This window comes from Dama dama, chromosome 16, assembly GCF_033118175.1.
Source record: "Dama dama isolate Ldn47 chromosome 16, ASM3311817v1, whole genome shotgun sequence".
In the NCBI taxonomy this organism is placed as follows: domain Eukaryota; kingdom Metazoa; phylum Chordata; class Mammalia; order Artiodactyla; family Cervidae; genus Dama; species Dama dama.
Genome location: NC_083696.1, coordinates 11,840,514 through 11,868,247, shown reverse-complemented (window position 1 = coordinate 11,868,247; position 27,734 = coordinate 11,840,514). Strand labels below are relative to the sequence as shown.

At 38.6% G+C, this 27,734-nt stretch overlaps 1 protein-coding gene across 3 annotated transcripts in view; it reads right to left on the bottom strand.

Moving 5' to 3' along the window:
- The window catches only part of LPAR1 (lysophosphatidic acid receptor 1), a 154,584-nt gene that overhangs the window by 79,357 nt on the left and 47,493 nt on the right, over positions 1–27,734 (bottom strand). For all 3 annotated transcript variants that reach the window (XM_061163438.1, XM_061163439.1, XM_061163441.1), the window contains exon 2: positions 4,631–4,790. In XM_061163438.1, the coding sequence (XP_061019421.1) occupies positions 4,631–4,675 (45 nt within the window). In that variant the 5' untranslated portion in view covers positions 4,676–4,790. The remainder of the gene's footprint in view (positions 1–4,630; positions 4,791–27,734) is intronic.

Genomic DNA, 27,734 nt, shown 5'->3' with positions numbered 1-27,734 from the left:
GGAGCGCGTTCATTAATTTAACCAAAGCATGAGCATGCTCCTGTCTGCAGACATCTCCAGAGCTTCCTTCAGTTCTTTATTCTGAACTAGCTGAACTATTCAACATAAAGCAGCTACGCACAGAGTCTGCCTGCTGCTGCTAGTCCGGTTTCGCCTCGGGATCCATCCAGCTTCAGAACAAGGTGCTGTCTTTCTCAGCCTGAGCAAACAAAAATCCATCTTACAGTCTGGGCAGGAGTCAAGCAGGAATACAAACTGTCCCACTTCAAAGCACCAGGCGTATCTTTCACTGACTAAACAGCAATTCCAGCATGAGTGACAATGAAAGCTTTCTTCCCTATTATTGTTGGAAACAATCACCAGCTATTTTGCTCATATTAATTAGTTTATATCTAGTATTAGGCAGCCTTGATTAGAAAAATGCTCTTTGTTACCAAGTGAATAGAGAGTAACAAAACTGAAAGCTTTTTTTTTTTTCTTTTCAATTGTTTTTGTCTTAAGAAAGGACTGTCAGGCCTTTCACACTTGAATGTGGGTTTATCTCTGCACAGGTCCCTGAATTCACCCTGAAAGAATTCGAGTTGATGTGCCAGACAATACCAGGCAAAGCTGATTGAGTGAATGGCTTATTACGCCTTGCCTAAGGAGATCTGTATTTAAATTGCTTTTACCTTCTCTGAACCTGGGGAAAACTTGGTAATAGAGAATACATGAATACAAGCTCGGGGGCAAGGGCGAATCAGCCTTGGATTAAAAGCTGACTGCACAAATGACATGGGAAGGGCTGACATACAATCATGAGGTTCATCATGGATGAGAGGATCCTGGGAACCAAGTGACCCGCTGATCTGCATCCCTGCAGAAGGGTAAGCTGCCTCTCTCTGTGACCTAACACCTCGGCTTACAGCTGACTCCTTCCAAAGGGCTTGAGTTCCCCCAACTATCAGAGGCTGTGACTGTTCCCAACATATGGTGAGAATCATGGGACTCACTTCCCTGGTTATGATTCATTAATAAATTGGTTCAGCACAACTGTCAAAAGTAAGGTTTGAACCCAGGTCTAAGACTCATGAGCTACATAAGTTTCCTTGAGATTAATGTTAAAAATCTTCACGTGGCTTCCAAGGCCCTGCAAAATCTTCTCTAACTCTATAACCTAACCCACCTACCTTTTCTACAACCTGAAGTATGCTGATCGGTACTTAACAATGGGCTGTTAGGTACCAGGGCCTGTGTTTGCCAATTTCCATGATGTAAATATTCCACCCTGGCTGATTTCAAGCCACAAACATGAAGTCAATCAGCTTATGAAATTCCTTTGAAAGCTGAACAGTCAGATCTTGTGAGCTGGTACAGCTGGCTCCAGACATCACTGCTCACAACTTCACACCCCACTCTACTATGACCAAAAGCTGTGAGCTCTCCCACCTTCGGCACCTGACATTCACACAGGCTATGTCCTCTCCCTTACCAGAATAACTTACACTCATTCCTAAGCTGGTAGTCTTCCTTTGAGACGTCTTCCCTAACCCTACACATCATTCCACTTTACCCCAAAGAGCACCCATACTTCCCATATTATAGCATTTGAGACACAGCACTCTAATTTTTTGTTTCCTTATCTGGGTATTTCCCATTATATTTCTAAACTCTGACAGGGCAAAGGCTGTATCTTTATCTTGCATCCCCAGACCTGCCACAGTGCTTGCCGAACAATACTGAGATGTACCAAGAAATATATTAAATACTCTTCTAAATTCTACACACATGACCTCATTTCCACCTTAAAACCACCCTACGAATTTGGCTTGTTCATGATGATGCTCATTTTCCAGATGACAAAATGGAGGCGCTGACAGAGTGAATACTTTTTCTCCCCTCCCACCATGGGCTCAGTTAGTAAATGTTGGAACCAGGATTTGAATTGAGGCAGTGTGACTGCAGAGTCTTGTGCATCCTTCTAGACCAGCGTTTCCTTTTTTTTTTTTTTTTCCTATTGGTGACTCTCAAGGAAGAAATTTTAATTAAATTCAAGTTCTCCCTAAGGAGAAATTAAGTACTTAGGAATAGGTTTTCATCAGGCAGGGTTAAGCTCTGGAGGGATTTCTCATCTCCCAAGATCCATTTTTTGCCCTCTTGGGGGCAATTTTGTTCCTGTGGACAATGTGTACTACAGACTTTTCATTATATGCATTTATATTAATGTACCATATGTTTATCCCTAAGAACATATGGTCTTGTTTTACAGTTTTAATTACATTTTTCTGTAAGTATTATTCTGCATCTTGCTTTCTTTTCCCTCCATTAGATATCTTGAGGAGACAGAGCTGTTCTGAGATAGACAGATATCCTCATTTAATTGCTGTATTTAAATCATATCAACATGACTGACTTTATTAAGTCCTTCTACTATTGAAAATTAGAAAGTTTTCTACTGCTTGGTCTTCAACTAACGCTTCAGTGACTATCTCCCTGCACAAATCCTTGGAATTGTGTTTTTCTAACATAAGTATCTAGACGGGAACAGAGGATGCACGAAGGTCTATAATTTTAACAGATGCTGTCAAATTACCTTCCAGAGTGACTGGACCAATTTACTTCCCCACAGACTTTACAAGAATACACATTTCCTCAAGTGTTTATGTTAAATATGACCTCCTTCTACATAGGATGGGTGCTAAACATTTTCATTAAATGAGTCATTTAAAAATATTTATATCACTCACCGGCTGATAGTAGCTTGTGTGAGAGCAAAGATGTGTAGGTAAGATGATGCTGTTGGAAACACGGACAAAGGAGAGCAGCAAGACTAGGGTGCTGAAATGTCCTGCCCAGGAAACCTGTGCCGGGGCCTAACTTACTCCACAAAGGCCAAGAATAGTCATTGCAAGGGAACAACTCCAGTGGACTTTGAAATGTTGACCTTAGGTAACAGGCACTAAATCTTTTCACCCACTTACCACATCTCTCGGGTACCAAGAACACTATTGAGGGGAATGGAAATCAAACACCCAAAGTAAATGAAGTGTTGAAAAGGCAATGATCCGTTTACCAGAAAGGGAAATACACATGACGGTGATAACGCTAAGCATTCTGGAAAATGACACTACAAACTTCATAATGCTCAGAAACAGCAATGACTACACCCATGTGATAAAATCCCAAGTCTTTTAGAGAAGAAGAAAAACATTTACAGTAAATAAAGTAGAAGAGCTCCTTTTTCTTCTTTCTCCCTCCCTCCTTTTCTTTGCACACACACACAGACACACACACCCCTACCTAAAATAGGGGCCTACTCTATAGCACAAGCAACTACACTCAGTATTTTGTAATAAGGTATAAGGGAAAGGAATATGAAAAAAGATTATATATATATATATATACACATATCTGAATCACTTGGATGTACAATTGAAACTAATACAACATGTAAATCTATTTAAATTAAAAAAAAAAATTCTTCTAGAAATCAGACCAAAAAAAAAAATACACCAGCATAAAAATACATAGTTTTGTTTATTCAGATCTTCATTTTCTTATGAAGGCTCCATATCATATAAAATTTATATTCAATTAAATAAATATATACAAAATTTAGTAGCCTGCAAAATGATACAAAGAAAAAAAAGTGTAGAAAAGTATTTTGTATCATAAAGATTCAAATTTCAATCAATATGACTTTTCTCAAAAGCATGCTTTTTCTTCAACCTTGGCCCTAAAAGTGATTCTCATGAATGTGATTGGAGGTTACAGTCTAAAAGGAAGAGAAGAGACTTCCCTGCTGGTCCAGTGATTAAAATTTCATGCTTCTAATGCAGGGGAAACAGATTCAATTCTTGGTCAGGAAACTAAGATCCCACATGTGTGCGGTGCAGCCAAAAAATAACAGGAGGAGAGGACAGTGCAAGAAGAGCATATGGGAAATCACACTTGTTGATGTGCACTTTGCATAGATCCTCTCCTTTAATCCCTATAACCACGCTCTGAGGGATGACTACATGAGAAGACATGGAAGTTGAGTGAGGTCAGCATGACTAAGGCCCTTTACCCAACAATCGAGATGTGAACCCATGTCTAATGACTCCAAAGTCTGTTTCACTGTGCCAGGCTGCCTCCTGAAACTGAAAGGGTTCAGTCAGTATTTCAGTAGATCAGATTGTAGAACAGTGAAAACAATGTTCCTGTTGTGTGACTGTTCTTCTCTGGACAGTAAAAGTAACTCACATTACTGTGGTTCAGAAGTTTCTGGAATTGTATTTTCTTCTCAAAGTTACTAGAATGGGTCAAGGTAAAATAATCATCATTAGAGGAGGAGGACACCAAGACAACACTCAGAAAACTTGTTATATACAAGATGAGATCAGTTCTGAGATAAACCCTAAAAAAAACAACAGGGGGATTTGCTACTGACTGTCTTGATTTGGAGTTGGATGCCTCCAGTAGCAGCCAGGCATCCTAGGTGCCGAAAACAAGCACCTCCCTCACAAAACACTCATCCCAAATCCCCACCAAACGAGAGCTCAGAGGAGACTCGTGTGATCTCCAGAGTCAAACACGGGTTTTGAAACTCAACTGAAACAGTCCACAAAACTATGATTAGCCCGGACCTATGCGTGTCTGAATCACGTACCTGGGGCTGTGAAGCGACAGGGCTGGACGTAAAGGCAGCAGCCATGGCAGCGCTGGCGGCGTGGGCGGTGAGCAGGCCCCAGCCCTGACGCGCACAACACGGGGGTCAGATGCTCCTGGCTGCTGATCAGACTGTGGTCATGCTAGGAGCAACCGTGGACCTGGAAAAGGGCAGGAAAATCCACGTTAACCTCAGAGGCTCAGCGCCTGTGAGTGAAGCACTTGTGGCCACGGGCAGCGAAACACACAAACAAAAACCCCATCTCAAAACCCAGCTACCAGCTGAACGCAAAGAGGAACCCAGGGAGGAGTGTCTTACAGAGCAGCTAACGTCTCAGTGCCAGGACCTCTGTACCAGGGTCAGCGGATACGTTTTCATGAATCTAACGCCAACTTGGCATGCGAGCCAGATGTCTGCGGCAGGTGATTTCAAGTTGTGAAGACGGGGAGAGTAGGAAGGGCGAAGGGCCATCTTGTCCTTAAATAAGAAACTGAGTAACTCACAATTAAGAGCCTTCAGTACACAGGCAAAGAACAAATAGAATAACAGTATCAAGTGTCTTAGAGACCCACCCAGTTGACAACCTGAGGGCGGATGAAGAGAGATGAGTGGAATCATACTTTTTGTTCATGGAGAATCAGTCCTAGAGCACCAAGTCCCAGTCCCAGATGAGATTTCAGTGAATGTGTTCCACGTCTACATTTCCTTAGGGAACTTGTTACCACTTTCAGAATTAAAGAAAGGCAAGATACCCCAAAGTTAAAGGAGTCGGTCACAAGAATAAGTACTTGGATGGGCAGTGGGGAAGGGGGCTTCGTAAATCAAACTTCCACAGGTGTGAGGAAGAGTCCATTTCTCAGTTCCTCTCAACATTCTTAGAGGATGCTAGATGGATGTGACTTATTTCCACATCTCAATCTAGTACAGAGGAGGACAAATTTTCATTTTAAGACCTTAAGATGGGAGGGAGGGTGAAAAGGGAGGGAATGTATGTGTATCTATGGCTGATTCATGTTGAGGTGTGACAGAAAACAACAAAATTCTGTAAAGCAGTTATCCTTCAATTAATTTAAAAAAAAACTTTAAGAAAATACTTTCATTTTAAGTCAATTTTTCACTTTTAGGTTGCTTTCATACCACCTAACAATATCCTTTCTCTTACTCAAAACATATTTATGGAGCATCCATAGTGAACTAAGGGCATAATGAATAAAACTGAGCTGACCCCTGCCTCAAAAAAGCAGCATTTGTCTGTAAATACACTTTCTGGTTTCCCCAGCATGCAATGACACCAGAACACTTTCATACTATGGGAAATGATACTCTCCATAACAGTAAAAGTCATGAACCAGGATCACAAAATCCAAGTCAGTAATCTTGAGCAGTTAGTAACGGTGGAGTTGGATATCTAAGCCAAGTCTCTGCAACTCCTCTGACACTATTCTCTATTAGCTGGATGACGCTGGGCAAGTCACATAACCTCAGAAGAACTGTTTCCTAAGAAACAATCTAGGTTTGGCAGCAACTTCTTTGAACCCGCTATTCTGATTGTTATCCTGTCTTCGGGTATTATCCTTCATACTACCGTTTTAATCACTTTAGGTTTTCATTGTTGAGAATTGTGGCACCTTCCTATTTTCTTCCTCTAATGTTCTGTCAGTGACTATTTTTTAATTAACAAATAAGTAAAGCTGCCAAGACGTTTTGGTCTAACGATCCACACAAAATTCCACAGCTACCCTGAGACCACAGTGATGTTCTCTTCAGTCCCAGTTTTAGGGGGGAAAGATCTGCTGTTCATCACACTGCGAAGTTAAATAAATAGCCCAGGAGGAAGGCACACATCCGCAGAGTGCCTCTCCTCTTCTGTGAGGGCTGTCGGAAAGCCAACCCTACCCTGGGAAAGTTATAGGGCCCCATGATGCACTGTTCTGTACTGAACTTATTCCTGGCATCATTTTGTGCCACCCTTACTTCTTCCCCCTTTTTTCCTTCTCACATATTTACAGTTCACACCATCTTGTTCTATGAATATATGAACAGCATGATAACCAAAAAGAAATATGGAAGGCAAGTGAGATTCTATTCTTAAATATTCATGTGGGTCCAATATCATTTTTGCTGAGTTACATCATTAAGCAATATAACCTTAAAATATTTTCCATATTCAGGTACAAAGAGTTGCCCAAAATGTGAATGCTGGTACCCAGCTTACAGTCCGAAAAAGGATAAAGAAATGGGTGTAACAAATGCCATATGGCATCACTGCTGGTAGCAAAAGGGGAAAGGGTAGGAGACTGGGATTTAATGAACACCTACTAGATGCTGAGCGTGGGTGCAGTCATTTCACGTACAATTTGAGGTAGATATTGTCAACTCATTTCACAGATAAGAAACTTGAGGCTTTGAAGGGTTTATGTGTCATTCCCAGTCATGAGGCCAGGAAATAACAGAGCTGAGACCTGAATGGGGACCCACCACAGGGCCTTTCCATTGATGAACCTTCCACGTGAATGAAAATTAACCAAGAGAAACAGCTTGGAGATTTTCTAAACAAACATTTCAGAAAGTTCTGAAGGAAGTAAGACGCAAGTCACATGTCCTGCAAAGTACCTATTTCCCCAAACCCTGCTCTCATCCACATAAATGTTAATGATGTACCCCTAGTTTTGATTTATGTGACACGTCCCTGAGCTACACAGTGGACAATACAGATTGTTAGTTTCCTTTTTGAAGAAGAATATCAAGTTTAGACGTTTTTTTGTTGAACCTTTCCTTTTTTCACACAAAGAGATTTTTATTTCTGGGATAGTAGGAAATGGCAACCCACCCCAGTATTCTTGCCTGGAAAATCCCATGGACTGAGGATCCTGGTAGGCTACAGTCCGTGGGGTCGCAAAGAGTCGGACACGACTGAGCGACTTCACTTCACTTCACTTCAGTGTGGATCACTAGAGGATTCATGAAAGTGTATGTTGAACCTGTTCTTACACTATGAGAAGCCCTTTATAAATAAGATGGGGTATGGTTACTTAACTCTGAAAATGTAAGAGCAGGGCAATACTACCTCAAAGAGTATAAAATAGCTCTCTTGGAAAGCAACGTCTGAAAATTACATTCATGGAACCTATGTACTGCTCAGCTTACAGAACTGCACAAACCATGGGGAAGAGATGTGATGACATCAAAGACAATCTCCTAAGTAATGATGCCATTCAGTCTCTGGCCAAGCAGGCTAGATTACTTTGATATATCAGAGCCCCAGACTGACAGCTACAGAGCTGCACAGGAATTTTTTTAAAAACTCATCCCTCTTTGAACTCTTCCAAGTACTTAGATATCTGTCTTGAAGTTCTTATAACCAGCCCTTAGCCTAACCCTCTATTTTCTTTGAGTTCTCGATAACAGGAAACCACCAAGCAGTGTGAGTTGGCTCCATCAACCCCAGGTACCCTTGGCCATCACTATTTTCCCTTCTCTTCCTCCCTAGTTGTCCCCATTTTCCACTCTAGGCATGACTTGTAATCTCTATCATCCTTCTCAAAACCACAAAACCACACCTAATGCTACTAGCAGAACATGAGCTTTGTCACCGACTGACATGCCTATTCATCCATTTTACAGCCATTGGCTATGAATCACCTCAAAATCCCTCCCCACAGCTCAAAATTCACACACACACACTATATAGTCAACAAGGACCTACTATACGGCACAGGGAACTATACTCAATATTTTGAAATAACTCACAAGGGAAAAGAATCTGAAAAAAAAAACCAGATATGTATGTATGTCTAACTAAATCACTTTGTTGTACACCTGAAACTGAAACATTGTAAATCAACTATATTTCAATTAAAAAAAATATTTAGATAAAATACAATTTACAAGTAAGAAAGCCACATAGGCTCATGGTTCTGTGCTAGATTAACAGAAAATAACCAACTGAATATAAGAAAAAGAAATATCCTGACTCAATCCTAGAAGCCACAGATGGATCCTACCTATTGCTCAGACTTTCAGAAATATCTACTGGCAAGAATCAACATGGAAGGTTGGAGAACATTTAAAGCTCAACATGCTTTCATGTGAAACTATAATTACATGGACAGAAAATAAGTAAATGAGACCCCAATAGACTCGCAATGATGTTCCCTGCTAAGAGGGATGAGGGCAGGAGTGAACTAAGCCAGGGAGTGTTGGAGTACATTTAAAATACATTCAGCTCCTTAAAAGGGGTTCCTGGCTCCGACTGAGCAAGTAATCTGTGGCTGTATTTACTTCTAATTTACATGTGGCCATAATGACTGGCCCAGAAAATATGTGGGAAGAAAGCACTACCAACTGGCTTCTGATACGGGCAGGCATGCCAAGTGACAATGATCTTTCTAATTACTGAATGTAACACCAAATACCTTTAAAAAAAAGTCTCTGGTTCTGAGGCAACTGTTCCCTTTGATTACTTCTGGAGCTGATGCTGGCTCTTTTCCGAGGCCTCATAGGAAGATGAATTTCTAACTTGGCAAATTTATCTACTATAAATCTAACCTTTTTCCTTCATCTGGACTTAAGTCAAATAATGACTCATTTCAGCCCCATAAAAGAATACAGGGCAATACCTGATACTGAATATACACAGACTTCCCTCTCTAAGGATAAGACACAGAAAAATTCATATCCACCAGACAAATGAAAAATATTGTGCAGCTCAAGAGAAGGAAGACTCTAGAGTCAGAGCAAATATTTACTTAAGAAATAGGTATACAACATAAAAGGTAACTTTAGGAAAATATGAGATCAAACATGAGTCAACATTAACCAAAAAATTATGAATTTCAGACCTGAATGAAGGCAGTCAATAAAGTAGAAAACAGAATAAAAAAGCAGAAAATGGTATTAGTGAAGCAGAAGATAAACCACAGCTTTGGGTGGGGCCTACATGACTAAAGATTTCAAAATTTCCATTCCCCAAATAAGTAGATGAACATAAAGTACCAAAGGAGGAAAGAAGTCATCAATGCTGAAACCAGGAATGATACATTTATCCTTCAAATTTTAGAAAAGTATTACACATAGAGCCAGTTAAATCAGGGAGGAAAAAAATTCAGATTTCATGTATCTTTCTTCAGAGAGCTCTATACTCTTTAGTCCAGCAGAAACCAGACAAGAAACTCTTAACCTCAAACCTGGGTGAACAAGATGAACAAGAGGAAGGTCAGGGCTATAGCTTGTCTTGCTCAGTTCAGTTCAGTTCAGTCGCTCAGTCGTGTCAGTATTTATGACTAACTCTTGCTCAGTATTTATCTATTTATTTATCTTAAGCATCTGAAACCAGCCTTATATCTAAAGGCTAAGACTGGAAGAGTCTTCTCTGGAATCTGAGCAGATGAGAAGATCTTAACAGTAACATCAGGAAGAAGATGCTGCGCCCATTCAAACAAAATAGAAGACTTAAAAACTCGTAACTGGAAATGTAGAAGGACTTTTATCAATTTTAATATGCCCACTTTAAGCACATGATCATGATTTTTTTTAAAAACAAAAAGATTTTTTTTTAATTCCTATTAACTGATCAGAAAGTGATAGAGGGAGCTCATGGACAAAGGATTAGGAATCAAAAAGTCTGCATTTCTCAACATGCAGACATAGACAATGAAGAAAGTGATTTACAATCTACAGTCTCATGGCAGGATGTCCTTCGCAAAGTAGGGAGGAAACTAGTCAAAACGAAGGAGTGAGATATGGGGACAAAAGTTCAATTCAGGAGAAAAATAAAGGGAATTCCTGGCCTGCTTGTGAAAGGACATTGCGAGATGACAAAGTAGACTGGACAGACTGTCTGTCTGAGTATGTTGAGAGATTTCTAGAACTGATAGTTTGGGATTGAAAGAGCACACAGAATACTAAGTATATAGAACAGAATAACCAGCACACAGAAAAGTAAGCACACACAAGAAGAAAAATGAAAATTTAAAAGAGAATGAAGAATTTACAGAAGAAGAAAAGGATTCATAGAGTTCTAGATGGCTCAGCTGTGAATGATATTAACAAGGTCATAATAACGTTAACACTGAAAACTGACATGATCAGAAACACAACCTGATGTATTAGGATGGAGAGGTTCAGAAGGGGAGTAGGCATGCAACACATCTTCCACAGGGATGTCGATCAATACTTGAAACTGACAGACCCAGTAGTACAAGGATAAATCTTGGTGATGCAATGCAAATACCCAATGAAGCAACTAAACCAACTGAAAATGGTAGTTATGGGGAAGATAAAAGGCAGGAAGGGAGAAAAGAACTCCTTTTTCTTAGAAATCCTCATATAGCTATTTGACTCTTTATAACACTGATTAAAAAAATAAAAACAAAAAAGGAAAAAGAAAAGAAAACTGTTGAAACTAAAAGTGTATTTAAAACTACAACAGGCAGAAGTGCCACTATAGAAGACCAAGTTGATGCCACAGAAGACAAGTTTAAGAAAAATCACACATGCTTTAATAGTTACTAGAATGATTAGAAATTATGGCTCTGGAGCATAGAAAATACAGATTCAATAGAAGAAGAATTGGTACACCCAGAAAGAACAAATAGAACGTAAGTTATTTAACAATAAAAGTAAGTTTTTCCTAAAAGACGTTAAGTTCTTAAGCTTAAAGAACACAAAGAAAAAAGATAAAATGCACTAAATCAAAATTTAAAACTTCTGTGCAAAAAAACATAATTGAGAATGAAAAGACAATCCATGGAACAAGATAAAATATTTGTAAATCATATAGCTAGAAAGCAATTGATATCCAGAATATATAAAGAAACTCAACAAGAAGAAAATCAAACTGAACTAAACAATAAGACTTGAATAAACATTTCTTGAATAAACAGAGACATTCATATGGTCAAAAAACACCTGACAAGATAGTCAACAGCACAAATTGTTAGGGAAATGCAAATCAAAACCACAATGCATAAGAACACCTCACATCAATTAGAATTGTTGCTAACAAAATAAGCAAGGTTGTGGTGAAATTGGAACCTTTATGTATTGCTCAGGGGAATGCAAAATAGTTCAGCCGCTATAGAAATCAGAATGGCAGGTTCTTAAAACATTAAACATAGAATTTTTTTGAGCCCACAATTCCACTGCTGGGTATATACACACAAAATAATTGAAAGCAGGGTCTCAAAAAGATACCTGAACACCCATGTCCATGGCAGTGTTATTCACAATAATAGAGAAAAAGGTGAAAGCGACTCAAGTGTCCATGGACAAATACATGGATAAACAAAATGCAGTACTTTAAAAACATACAATGGAATATCATTCAGCCTTAAAGAAGGAAATTCTGGCACATAGTACAACATGGGTGAACCCTGAGGACATTATGCTAAGTGAAATAAGCTTGTAACAAAAAGACAAATATTTTGTGATTCCACTTATATGAGGTACCTAGAGCAGTCAAATTCATGGAGACAGTATTGTAAAACGGTGGTTGCCAGGGGCTGGGGAGGGAGAAGAGGAGGAGTTGTTTTTTAATAGGCAGAGAGATTCAGTTTTGTAAGACAAAGAGAGTTCTAAAGATCTGTTTCACAACAATGTAAATATACTTAGCTCTACTGAACTTGAAAATGTAAATTATATGCCATTTATATGTTACGACAATTAAAAGAAAGAGCTCATTCCAGGAAAAATATGAAGTGCATGATCTACAACTGAAATGCAGGTTTGTTAAATAAATAAACTTCAAGAGTTAAAAGAATTCACATGAAAAAACAAAATGGGGAAAAATTCAAAATCACAAAGGGAAAAATTTAGGCTGAACACAGTCATCAACTCAGCCACAACAGTTGACAAGACATAGAAGCAACATTTCATTTTGTCAAAAATGCAGCATGACTCAGACTATACATTCAGCCCTGGCATGATTTATCTGCAATAGCAAGAACAAGGCACTTGTATTAAATGTAATCAGGATATACTGCACCCTGAAATTTCCACAGATGACATAATACAGGTGATGAATCAAAATAATGTGCTCAGGAGAGCTTCAGCATGAGCTTCTCATCAATCCACGTAAACAAGGAATATCTGTGATAACAATGCTGACCAAAAAATGCAGCTATTATAACTATTAAAAGAAACTGTCCAACTGAAATGCATATAACTGTGATGAACTAAGATTAAAAACTCCAGGAAATCACAAGAAAAAGGAAAACATTCTTCACATTTTGAGTCATACAATACTACATTTTGTTGTTTAGTCATTAACTCGTGTCTGAGTCTCTCTGTGACCCCATGGACTATAGCCTGCCAGGCTCCCCGTCCCAGGCAAGAACACTGGAGTGGGATGCCATTTCCTTCTCCAGGGGATCTTCCCAACCCAAGGCTGGAACCTGCATCTCCTGCATTGGCAGGTGGGTTCTTTACCACTGAGCCACCAGGGAAGTCCTCAGTTTACACACTGCAGACAATATTTCATGCTCTTAAATCTTCCCTTTTTCACAAAACTGATAGGATCAGTTTTTCCATTTGCTTTTCCAGCTTTTCAATCAGACTTACACTTGCCCTAAAAGTCTACCATTCTTTCCACATGGCAATGGGCTCCTGTGTTCAAGTGCAGGAATACAGCGAGCCCATCCTGCTCACCAGATCTGCACAAAAGAAACCCAAGCACCACAACTGCACTGCTTCCTGGGCACTCCGGCAGAGTTTAGGATTCTACAGACTAGAGAACTGGCCAGAAAGTATTTAAACAAACTCACAGTTCTGATTTCAAAGACTGTATTGACAGGTATACAGCTTTCCCTTTTGGAAAGTGCTCCTGCTGGGGAGAGATGCTATCCTGAAACTTGTCAAAATAACCAGGTATTGTAAAAAACGCATTGAAAAAAAATCTTGGCATGGTTGTCACTACTAGGGCCAAGGATGAATTAGTCAAACTCTGTTTACATGTCAAGCTAGTTTGTATGATATTATTTAGAAAATGGGGGTAACCCGAAGTTGAGGAATAACAGGTCAGAAACTGGCCAAAAGAGAAACATATCCTCTAAGTTAAAAAAAAAAAGAAAGAAAGAAACTCATGAGCATGCTAAATCATAAAGGGAGAGAGCAAGAAGAAAGGGATGAGAGAAAAGGGAGAGAAGTCAACTGAAAGGACAAAAAACCCTCCTGAAAGGGCAACGAAATGAATTACTCTTTGAATAAGAAACAGGCTTACAACCCCCCTATTTCTTTCCATTACCCAAGGCCACAATGTCCAAACTCCCGAACTCTTTGTTATCTGCATGCCTCGACCCAGCCATCTGCACAGGGACCCAGAGCCTGCAAAGACTTTAGGCAATCAAGAGTTCCACCCAAAAAAGTAAATATCCCAAAGCATAGATAGGGTGGGTACATTTCTATTGAGGGATGTTTATGGAGAGAGCCTCTGAGCTATGTTGGAATGTCTGTAGTCCACAGGTTTCAGGACAAAGAGATTACAACTATATAATCAACCCTCAGGATGAGCTAGATTCTTCCAACCAGAGCCAATGGAGGAGTCTTGAGGGATATTTTCTTCTAAGAGCAAATGCAGGTTTCTAAAATCAGAAGTAATTCCCAAATTACTTAGAATAGAAGGGTGTGAGGGAAAGGAAAAGAAGGAAAAAGGGAAAGCAAATGGGGGTGGAGGCATACTGTCAAAATAGCTGGCCAAAATATAGAAGTCTGCAGCTGTGATAAGAAAAGCATTCAGCCCAGAATAACAGCAAAGGATTCTGTGGACAGAGGCATCTTCCATTACTTAAGGTTTCCAGTAGCTTAAACTTCAAGTACTTTTCAAAAAATAAGTCAAAATAAATCCTGAGTGCCTGAATTGAAGAACAGTGGTTTAAAACTGTACCTCATTATTTGTGGTTGCTCAGGGGGGAACAGGGGCAGGGGGAAAAGATGGATTGGGAGGTTGGAGTTAGCAAATGCAAAGTATTATATGTAGAATGGATAAACAACATAGTCCTAGTGTATAGCACAGGGAACTATATTCACTATCCTGTAATAAACCATAATAGAAAAGAATATGAAAAAGAATACACCTGTGTCTACATATCTGAACCACTTTGCTGGACAGCAGGAACTAACACATTCTAAATCAACTCTACTTCAATAAAATAAATTTAAATTTTTAAAACTACAGCTGCACCTCAACATATCTTCCAATATGCCTGGAAGATAGTTTTCTGATGTGTTTCCCACAGTGTAAGAAAATAGATACATTTCTTTCTGGTGTAGACAAACTATATAATCCTTTTGGAATACAATATGGATAAGTGCATGTGTTTGTGTGGTTTGCATCAAGATTCTAAAAAGTACAATGGGTCAGAGACTATGTAACTCTACAACTACAAATTTGTACTGTGGAAAGAGTTCATTAAGGAGGAAGATTTTACTACAAGAGGGCTTAATACAATAGCATATAAGACTAGAAAACTTCAGAAAGTAATAATACAGTGCTCGCCAACTGAGTTATTAAAACTATGTTCCCATGCAATGCAATTTATACAGCCAATAAAAATTAAATTGTATTGAAATTAGGTGTCTATATATTTATCCCATCTGGGAAACATATCTACATGTAAGATTATATATTTATATACTTTGGATACTTTGATTTTCTACAGAAAAATAATATACAGGGCTAAGATAAGAGTAACAGACCAGACGATTGCCTGTCTTAAAAAAGAAAAATAATAAAATATACAAAATACTGAACATGTCAGAGTGGGAAAAGAACAGGTAAGCACTATGACTGACCCAGACTTCCCTGATAGCTCAGTTGGTAAAGAATCCATCTGTAATGCAGAAGACCCCAGTTCGATTCCTGGATCAGGCAGATCTGCTGGAGAAGCAATAGGCTACCCACTCCAGTATTCTTGGGCTCAGCTGGTAAAGAATCTGCCTGCAATGCGGGAGGCCTGGGCTTAATCCCTGGGTTGGGAAGATCTCCTGGAGAAGAGAAAGGCTACCCACTCCAGTATTCTGGCCTGGAGAATTCCATGGACTGTGTAGTCCATGGAGTTGCAAAGAGTCAGACATGACTGAGCGACTTTCACTTTCACTTCACGATTGACCCGGCTTCCTGCCTCAAGAGTATCCAGCAACCATACAGTGGAAATCTAGGTGGAACCCAGAGAACTTACTGAGTTAAAGAAGCATATCTGGGAACCCAAGAAGCTCAAAGCAGCTAGAGTTACCAGAACAGAATACCATAGAGAAGAGAACCAAAAAGAAAACCCCGGAGATCTGCAGCTCCTCCATCCGCTGCCTTGAGGACTCACCAGAGAACAGCTCAGAAAAGCACACAGGGATCCGTGAAGAGACTGGAGTGCTATCTATTAGAACAGTCTCCGTTTCCACTAGCAAGACTGGACAACCTCATAATTCACAGAACCAGGGTCAGGCCTGGGTGCGGATGTCAGGGCGGTGGGCGTCCCGTGCGCCTGGCCCGGGGGGACACTCACTCATGTTGTGTCTCTCAGCTCCTCTCCTAAGGAGAAGCTGGTGTTTTCTCAGAAGGAGTTGAAACCATCGTCTGTAATTTTAAGATTTTAAATTAAAAGGCCTGTCTCTGGAAAAAAAAAAAAAAAAATTCACAGAACCTTGGCTAGAGCACTCAGAAACATCTTGCCCCAGTAGTGAGGAATAATCAGTCCTAGAACTAAACACTGAGTTGATCCCACCTAACACATTTTAAAAGCAAGACCTAAAAAGATCAAATTCTTTCCAAGTAGTTAACTACAACCCAGAACAAAGCCTGAGAATATTTATGGGAACACAAATATGTAGTACCCAACAAGGTAAAATTCACATAGTCTGGCATCCAGTCAGTGATTACTAGTCCTGCAACGAAGTAGGAAAATATGACCAACATAAGGAGAAGATAGTTTCACAACTGAAGCAGAAACAAAACTGAAATAGATGTGAGAATTAACAGGTAAGTAGATTAGAGCAGCTCTTACAACCATATTCCACATGTTAAAAAAAGTAGAGACATAAAAGATTTTTAAAGAGACCAAAGTCAAATTTTTAGAGATGAAAAATACAATGCATAAAATGAGAAATATAGTGGATGGGATTAACAAAAATCTGGCATTGCAGAAGAAAGGATTAGCAAAGTGAGAGAAATAGACACTATCCAAAATGAAACACTGAGAAAAACGAGAGAGCAAGAAAAATTAAAAGAACATCAGTGAGTTGTGGGAAAATTTCAAGCAGACCACCATACATGTAACTGGAGTTCCCAAAGGACAGAGAGAGGGCTTCCCTGGTGGCTCAGATGATAATGAGTCTGCCAGCAATGAGGCAGACCTGGGTTCGATCCCTGGGTCGGGAAGATCCCCTAGAGAAGCAAATGGCAATCCCCTCCAGTATTCTTGCCTGGGAAATACCATGGACAAAGGAGCCTGTGGGCTACAGTCCACGGGGTCACAAAGAGTCGGACATAACTGAGTGACTAACACTTTTAAATGAAAGAGGAGGATATCTGAAAAACAAAGGCCAAAAAGTTCCAAACTTGAATGAAAACTACAAACTTACATATTCAACAAGTTTAATAAACTATGAACATAAAAAACAAAGAAAATGCATAAAGGCACACTTAATCAAATTTATCAAACATAATGATAACAAGAAAATCTTTAAAGCCACCAGATAAAAAAAGACTGGCACAGAGAGGAATTAGGATAAGGAGGACAGCAGATTTTTCACCAGAAATATGGCAAGCAAGGAGACAGTGATAAACGTCTTTAAAGTACTGAAAAAAATAACCCTATCAATATAAAAGTCTGTCCATGGAAAATGCTTTTCAAAAAGGAGAATTAAGCAAAAACATTTTAAAACAAAACAGATGAAAGGATTCACTGTAAGCAGATCATGGACTATAAGAAATGTTAGAAAGGAATTCCATCAGACAGAGGAAACTTATATCACGAGGATAGATGAATTTTCACAAAGAAACAGAGAACACTAAAACTAGTAATTAAATGGATAAATGTAAAAGACAGTTCTCTTATATGTCTCTTTAAATTATAATTGAAAATAACTCACAAAATGAGAGAAGTATCTACAAAACATATCTGATAAAGGACTCGTATACAGAGTATATAAAGAACTTTTACAACTCGATAATAAAGACACAAGCCAATTTTAAAAGGAGAAAAAATCTGAACAGACATTTCCCAAAAGAAATAAATAAATGGCTGGTAAGTATATAAAAAGATACTCAACAGCACTAGCCATTGGGGGGAAAAAAAGCAAATTCGCAATGAGATACCACTTCAAACTCACCAGGAAAGCTATAATCAAAATAACAGGTAATAACAAGAATTGGTGAGGATATGGAGAAATTAGAACCCTCAAACATTGCTGGTGGCAGTGTAAAATGGTAGAGTCACTGTGGAAAACAGCCTGGTAGTCCTTCAGAACATTAAACAGTGTTACCATGCAAGTACAGTCCTAGGTATATACCCAAGGGAAGTGAAAATATGTATCAATACAAAAGCTTATAGAAGAATGTTCCTAGAAACATTATTCATAATAGTAAAAAAAAAAAAAAAGAAAACAACCCAATGTCTATCAACTGATAAACAGACTAAAAAATAAGTATCCTACAGTAAGTCCCCTACATATGAATCTTCAAGCTGTGAACTTTCAAAGATGAGAACGTGCACTCATTCGCATGTACAATCATGTAAGTTACTTCACATGTTTGTCATGAACTACTGTACTTCTGTACTTCCCAAGGTACTACTGCACTGTAAGATTTAAAATGTTTTCTTTTTTGTTTTTTTTTAATGTTTTATTTGTGTGAAAAGTGTTATAAGTTTATTACAGTACAGTATTATATAGTCAATTGCATTGGGTTACTAGACTAATTTTGTTGGGACTTACAAATAAGACTTATGAACATGCTCTCAAAATGGAAATCATTCATATGTAGGGAACTTACTGTATGTCCAAACAATAGAATATTAATGCACAAGGGAAAAAATGATAATAAATGCTATCATAGCATGCATGAACCTTAAAAAACATTATGCTGTGTGAAAGAAGCCAGTCATACAAGACCTAATACTATGACTCTATTTATATGAAATGTTCAGGATAGGCAAATCTCTGAGATGGAAGAGTAGATTGGTGTTTGCCAGGGGTTTGGAAAAGGATAAATACAGAATGATGCTTTTGAATAGTGGTGCTGGAGAAGACTCTTGAAAGTCCCTTGGACTGCAAGGAGGTCAAACCAGGAAACGTAAAGGAAATCAGCCCTGAATATTCACTTGAAGGACTGATGTTAAAGCTGAAGCTCCAATACTTTGGCCACCTGGTGCAAAGAGCCAACTCACCCGGTGCGAAGAACCAACTCTGATGCTGGAAAAGATTAAAGGCAAAAGGAGAAGAGGGTGGCAGAGGATGAGATAATTGGATAGCATCACTGACTCAATGGACATGAATCTGAACAAACTCTGGGAGTCTGGCATGCTGCAACCCATGGGGTTGCAAAGAGTTGGACACGACTTAGCAGCTGAACAACAACAAATAGGGAATGACTGGTAACAGATGCGGGGTTTCCTTTGCGGATGGAGAAAATTTTCTAACATTGTGGTAATAGTTCCACAACACTGAGTATATTAAAAAAAACTCATTGAACTGTATTTCTTAAATAGCTGAATTATATGTGAATTATATCCATAAAGCTACTAAAAAAGATACCTGACAAAAGTAATAATGATGGGATTTATTATAGAAATAAAATTTTAGAAAAGTTAGGCAGAAAATATATTGTAAGATTTTTATATTATAAAGAGGGATAATGTCACTTAAAAATATCATTTAATATAGTTAATTTAATTAAATAAATATAACTTAAAGCCTATTACAAATGCTGAAATCAACCACTAAAAATAAAACAAGAAATTATAGCTAATATGCCAAAGAAGAAATAAAGTTATAAAAATCACCAAATGCAAAAAAAAAAAAAGAGAGAAACAAAGAATAAACAGGACAAATAAGCAATCATCATCAGATGAGCAAGATGATATACTTAGATATAACCATAACAAAATACATACACACACACACACACACACACACACACACACACACACACACACTCAGAGGAAGTGGTCTAAACACCACCAATGAAATGGCAGAGGTTGTCAGGCTGGATAAAAAAGCAAGAGTTAACTCCATACAAGATACATTTCCTACATGAACCATACTTTAAATATGAAGACACAAGTAGTTTAATAGGAAAAGGAAAAAGATCTGTTCAAGATGACACTAAAAATGAAACTGGAGTGCTATACTAATATCTGGCAGAGTAGATTTTAGAGCAAAATCTATTATCAAGAACAAAGAAAGCCATTTACTACTGAAAAGGGGTCAATTCATCAAGATGACACAACAATAATTAAAGTCTATACATCTAATAAAGTGGAGACGGAACTGGCAATCCACTCCAGTATTCTTGCCTGGAGAATCCCATGGACAGAGGAACTTGGCAGGCTACAGTCCATGTGGTCGCAAAGAGTCAAACATGACTGAGCAACTAACATACACACACATACATATAATAAGGGAACTTCCAATGATATGGAGTAAAAACTGATGATTAAGAGCAACGAAAATCTGAAATCATAGCCAAAATTTCAATACCCCTCTATAATTAATTGATAAAACAGAAAATCAATAAGTATAACAAGAACTTCACGTAATTATCAACTTGATTCTGACTGACATTTTTAGAACACTTTATTGATTACCAGCAGAATACACATTTTCCTCAAGTGCAAAATGAACTGGTACCAAGACAGACTCTATCCTGGGCCATAAAACAAGTCTCAATAAATTTAAAAGGATTCAAGTCATACAAAGTATGGTCTCTGACCATAACTGAATTAAACTAAAAGTCAGTAACAGAAAGACCTTTGGAAGATTACCACATGATGAACAACTATCATCTCTTTAAATACCTTATGCAATAAAGAAACTGCCGGGGGAAATCTGAAAGTGCTTTGAACTGAATTAATATTCTGAATGTTTTGAATTGAATGAAGACAAAAACAAAGCATCAGTACTTGCGGGGTGTCACTAAAGCAGTACCTAAGAGGAAAATTATAGCATTAAACACTCGCAGTAGAAAATAAGTCTGACATAAATGACTATCAGAAGCCAGAAAAAGATGATCTAATTAACGCCAAAGCAAGCAGAAAAAAGAGGAAACAATGAATAATTCAGATAATAATATAACAGTGTGTGTGTGTGTGCTCAACTGCGTCTGACTCTTTGCAACCCCATGAACTGTAGCCTGCCAGGCTCCTCTGTCCATGGAATTTTCCAGGCAAGAATACTGGAGTGGGTTGCCATTTCCTAATCCAGAGGATCTTCCAGATTCAGGGATAAAACTCACGTCTCCTGCATCTCCTGCATCAGCAGGCAGACTCTTTAAGACTGGGCCACCTAAGAAGCCCATTAGTAAAAGCAATAAACTCAAAAGCTATTTCTTTGAGAAAATCAATACAGTTGTTAGGGGGGAAAAGATAACAGAAATTACTAATGGCAGAAACCAAAAGAGGGGTGGTCACTACTAACCCCATAGACATTAAAGGATATAAAGAAAACAGATAGAATGGGGACTTCCTAGGTGGTCCAGCGGTTAAGAATCCGCATTGCAGTGCAGCGGGAGGGGGGCTCCATCCCTGGTAAAGGAACTAAGATCCCATGCGCTCTGCATCTAAGCCTACGTGCTGCAACCACTGAGCCCGTGAGCTCTGGAGCCCACGTCACACAGCTAGACAGCCCACAAGACACAACAACCGAAGCCTGCACACTCCGGAGCCTGCCTGTCACAACGGGAGAGTCCAAGTGCTGCAAGAAAAGATCTCACATGAAAAACTGAAGATCCTGCATGCTGCAAGTAAGACTCAATGCAGCCAATTAACAGATTTTTTTTTTTAAAGAATAAAGACAGTGTGGTATGGGCCTAAAAAAGATAAACAGATTAATGAAATATAACAGAAAGTAGATCTATACTTACATAAGAAAGTTTTCACAAAGGTAAACAGGTGACACAGTGGAGAAAGAAGAGCCTTTCCAATAAATTCTGCTAAACTACTGGATATCTCAGCAGTGGCCACAGGACTGGAAAAGGTCAGTTTTCATTCCAATCCCAAAGAAAGGCAATGCCAAAGAATGCTCAAACTACCACACAATTGCACTTCTCTCACACGCTAGTAAAGTAATGCTCAAAATTCTCCAAACCAGGCTTCAGCAATATGTGAACTGTGAACTTCCAGATGTTCAACCTGGTTTTAGAAAAGGCAGAGGAACCAGAGATCAAATTGCCAACATCCTCTGGATCATCAAAAAAGCAAGACAGTTCCAGAAAAACATCTATTTCTGCTTTATTGACTATGCCAAAGCCTTTGATTGTGTGGATCAAAATCAACTGTCGAAAATTCTGAAAGAGATGGGCATACCAGACCACCTGACCTGCCTCTTAAGAAACCTGTATACAGGTCAGGAAGCAACAGTTCAAACTGGACATGGAACAACAGACTGGCTCCAAATAGGAAAAGGAGTATGTCAAGGCTGTATATTGTCACCCTGCTTATTTAACTTATATGCAGAGTACATCATGAGAAACGTTGGGCTGGAGGAAGCAGAAGCTGGAATCAAGATTGCTGGGAGAAATATCAATAACCTCAGATATGCAGATGACACCACCCTCATGGCAGAAAGTGAAGAAGAACTAAAGAGCCTCTTGATGAAAGTGAAAGAGGATAGTCAAAAAGTTTGCTTAAAGTTCAGCATTCAGAAAACTAAGATCATGGTATGGGGTCCCATCACTTCATGGCAAATAGATGGGGAAACAGGGGAAACCGTGGCTGACTTTATTTTTCTAGGTTCCAAAATCACCACAGATGGTGATTGCAGCCATGAAATTAAAAGATGCTTACTCCTTGGAAGGAAGGTTATGACCAACCTAGACAGCATATTAAAAAGCAGAGACATTACTTTGCCAACAAAGGTATGTCTGGTCAAGGCTACAGTTTTTCCAGTGGTCATGTATGGATGTGAGAGTTGGAATATAAAGAAAGCTGAGCGCTGAAGAATTGATGCTTTTGAACTGTGGTGTTGGAGACGACTCTTGAGAGTCCCCTGGACTGCAAGGCGATCCAACCAGTCCATCCTAAAGGAGATCAGTCCTGGGTATTCATTGGTAGGACTGATTTTGAAGCTGCAACTCCAATACTTTGGCCACCTGATGAGAAGAACTGACTCATTGGAAAAGACCTGATGCTGGGAAAGATTGAGGACAGGAGGAGAAGGGGACGACAGAAGATGAGGTGGTTGGATGGCATCAGCGACTCAATGGACACGGGTTTGGGTGGACTCCAGGAGTTGGTGATGGACAGGGGGCCTGGTGTTCTGCAGTTCACGGAGTTGCAAAGAGTCAGACACAACTAAGCGACTGAACTGAACTAAACTGGATATCTGAATGCAAAACAACATAAAAAACAACTTTTACTCACATTTCAAACCACATATGAAAATCAACTTAAATGGATCATAGACCTAAATGTAAAACTTAGAACTAAAACTGCTAGAGGAAAACAAAAGAGAAAATCTCTATACAATTGGGTCATGCAAAGTTTTCTTAGGTAAGATATCAAAAGTATGATCCATAAAAGAACAAACTGAAACACTAGTCTTCATCAAAAGCTCTTCTGCTCTTCAAAGGACACTAAGTAAATTTTAAAAGCCACAAACTTGGTTAAAAAAACTTTAAAATCATATCTAATAGAAGACTTGCATCCAAAATGTATTTTTAAAATTTCAAAGTTCAGGAAGAAACCACTCATTTTTTAAAGTAGGCAAAAGATCTAGACACTTCATGGAAAATAATATACAGACAGCAAATAAGCACAGAAGAGCAAGTATGAAAACCCAAATTAAAACCACAACAAAATGCCACCAGATATTAACAGAATAACCAAAATTAAAAAGACTGACCATACCAAGTGTTGGTGAGAATATGAATCAACTGTAACTCTCACACTGCTGTGGGAACAGAAGATAGGATCAATTTGGGAAACGATTAGGCCATTTTTTAAAATTAAATATGCACTTACTGTCTAATCTAGACATTTCACTCACTAGGTATTTACTCAAGAGTAAAGAAAGCATATCAACACAAAGACTTGAGCACAAGTGTTTATAGTAGCTTTATCTTTAATAGACAAAAACTGGAAACAGATCAAACATCAATTCACAAATAGATAAATTGCTATAATGTCCATACAATGGAATTACTACTCAGTAATTAAAACAAATGAATGAGTCATAGACATAATAGCATGTATCAACTCAAAATAATTATACTGAGTGAAAGAATCCAAACAAAATTCAGCATTTACTGTATGATTCCAGTTATATAAAACTATAGAAAAATAAAACTAGTCTATAGTGACCAAAAGCAGACCAGTAATAGTTGGGAGAACAGGAGGGGAGGGTAAGACAACAGAAGGAAGGACTTCAAAGGGAAGCAGAAAATTTGAGGGGTGATAGGTTTGTTCATTCTTTTGATGGTGATGATTATTTCAAGGGTATTACACACATCAAAACAAATCAAACTATACATTTTAAATATGTGCAATTCACATTATGTCCTCAATAAAAATATTAATAGAAAGTCTATGTCTTATAATAATAAGGAAAATGCCACATTATAGATTTCCAAAATACAATTTTTAAAGAATATTTTACTTGGAGGGAAAACACTGGATTATAAGAAAATCTGAGCACCAACTATAATGTATACATGTATCAGTAACAACGCAAGAGCAACCCAATGCAGTGTCAGAGACTAAATGAGGTGAGGAGGATGTCCTGGGAAGGCAGCTGAGATCACCTGTCAGAGTCTAAAAGGTAAGAGAGCTTCCAGGAGAGGAGGGGACAGAGGTACAGAGTCATGGTTTTCAAGAGCTATAGAACTAAAAACAGAAGTTTAAGAGTATGTGTGGTGAGGTGTAACATGTGTGTGCATACAAGTGAGAGGACTTGGAGCAGTGACATCCCAAAAACTATGAGTATGCCAGGACTTAGATCTTGGTCTCTAAATACCATTCTCTACTGAAAGGAGCCAGGCTCTTGGGAGAAACGCTCGAGTCCAGGGCTGGGGGCCAGGGAAGTACATGATGATTTGGAACACGTTCTTGTGCCAGAAAGACAGATAGCATTCAAAGAATTATGAAGATATGTTAAAAAAAAAAATTATATTGAAGGGTTCCTTCCTGGCCTAAAATGTACATATTTGAGCTTCAGAATGAATGTCAGATCAGATTTATAACACTTTGAATAAAATAGGAATTTATAAGTTCATTATAATACAAATTAACTAATAAAAGCTTGACAAGAAATAGGAAGTTTACATAGACCCAAATACTTTCCCACAAAATTCTTATTGCTTACAAAGTAAAAACAGTAACTTTACAGTGAAGAAATCTAGAAGACACTACCTTTATCAAATGATCAAAGTAAACATCACCAGAAACTGGGATAAATACCAAAATCACTGCAGACAGTGACTGCAGCCATGAAATTAAAAGACGCTTGCTCCTTGGAAGAAAAGCTGTGATAAACCTAGACAGCATATTAAAAAGCACAGACATCACTTTAGTGATGAAGGTCCATATAGTCAAAGCTATGGTTTTTCCAGTAGCCATGCATGGATGTGAGAGTTGGACTATAAAGAAGGCTGAGTGCCAAAGAACTGATCTTTCAAATTGTGGTTCTGAAGAAGACTCTTGAGAGTCCCTTGGACTGCAAAGTGATCAAACCAGTCAATCCTAAAGGAAATCAACCCTGAATATTCATTGGAAGGACTGATGCTGAAGCTCCAATACTTTGGTCACCTGATGCAAAGAGCCAACTCATTAGAAAAGACCCCGATGCTGGGAAAGACTGAAGACAAAAGGAGAAGGGGACAGCAGAGGAAGAGATGGTTGGATGGCATCACCAACTCAAAGGATATTCAGTTCAGTTCAGTCACTCAGTCGTGTCCAACTCTGTGACTCCATGAACCGCAGCACACCAGGCCTCCCTGTCCATCACCAACTCCCAGAGTCTACCCAAACCCATGTCCATCGAGCCAGTGATGCCAGTGAGACAACTTATACAACTGGGGAAAACTTCAATGGATTTGAAAATTAGCTGACAGTAATTGTGTTAATTTCCAAAATCAAATGATTGTTTTGTGACTATGTGAAAGAACGTCCTTGTTTTTAAGAAATACATTATAAAGTACTGAAGGATGTTAGGACATCATGTCAGTAATTCATTCCTAATGGACTTGGCAAGATAAAGGGTTCTTTGCAATTTTGTACTGCACTTGCCACTTTTCTGTAAGTTTGAGAGAGAAGGAAGTAGGAAGGGAGGAGCAGGGGGAGGAGGTGGAAAAGCCCCATGATCTAAATAAAATAAAATGTGTTTAATTGAAAGAGCGTATTCATGTGTCACTACTAACCATAAGACTAGGCATGCGCAGAAGAAACTGAATTAAGAAACATTTTTTTAAATCTGGTTAGAAGTTACTGTTACAAATTACATGACTATTCCAGACACACATGTGCCTGATTTTAGAGACGACAGGAAGAGATGTCTCAGACAAATGGCAGAGTATAAAAGGCATGCTGCCAAAAGTCAAATAGGTCTTTTGAAAAACGAGAAGTCTAGACCACAGTAAACAGCGCAGGCAGAGTCATCCCACCAAGTTTTGCTGTATTTCCAAAAGCTAAAGAAATATTATACAGAATTAGAAAGACACATTTACATTCAACGCAAAACAAAGAAAGGGCAGACACCCCACAAAGTGGTCCAAAGAATGTCTTCTGTTTCCAGGATACAGGGAAAATGTGACAAGGTACCATGCTCTTTGAAGACGATGGATTATGAAATTCCTTCTGCCAGCTAGTGAGAATAATCTCTTCCAGATGTTGTTTGGCCCGCAATGTGTTATTCAAAATATGAAAGTTTTGTTTATTTTCAGAGTTCAACAGCCAAATAAGAAATCTCCTTTCCTTCACTAACTTCTAATTAAATCAGAGATTAACAGGTTTGTTTGTCTTTTTTAAATCAGCGTATATCCTAAGTCTAGACTTATACAACCTACTCAAAGTTTTAAGGGTGAAAAAAATCAAACCTGTTGAATACAACCCTAGTATCTTCTACTTCACGATGGGGGAAAAATGAGGTACTTCATCTCATTTCCTTTCTTGCTACAATAGAACATCACTTTTCTTCAGTGAAGTCCCTCCTGGCAATAACTTTTTAAAACAGTAGGAAATAGAGGGAAATCTAAAGGAAACTAGTATTGTGCTGCACGATGAGTTATTCCCAGCTGGGCTAAGGAGATGGGAAGACTGTAGGTTTTCCTGAGAATTCACATATACACTTTTGAGAGATAAGGAAAGGCTGGCCTCGTTCATTAGTATCAGACTGCTGTGAGTAACGTTTCAAACACTATCACCCTGTGGATGAAATCAGGAATGTGAAGCAAGGGGAATCAAATGACTCTTCTCTGTTCACAATAATTCAGTAACCATGGTAACAAATAAACAACAAAAATAGGGGACTCCTCCCTAACTTTAACGTCAATGGTATTCGAACTCTTGTTTTCCTTTTATGAACGAGTTTTCAAATGTAACACAGGGTATCTTTTTAAATTATTACTGAAGCTGTTTATCTCAAATGCAGCAGAATATGAAAAGGAAAAGAAGTCTTTTTATAAGCTGTGAGAAGATAATAAAACCACAAAGTAGCCACAAGTTCCTCTGCTTGAGATACGACCTAAAAACCAACTGGAGGCCTAAATACAGCTGTGAGGCACACTTTAAATTAGACTTCTAACCATCTAACCATCGGCCTGAACGATGCTGTCCTGAATGTCCAGAAAAAATCATGGGGAAATCCAAACATGTGGAGAATAAAGAGGGTCACACAGAAAGCTTCTAACTAGTGTGAAAGGGATTATATGGCCACTCCAAAGAAAATATAAGGCATTAGAACGTGA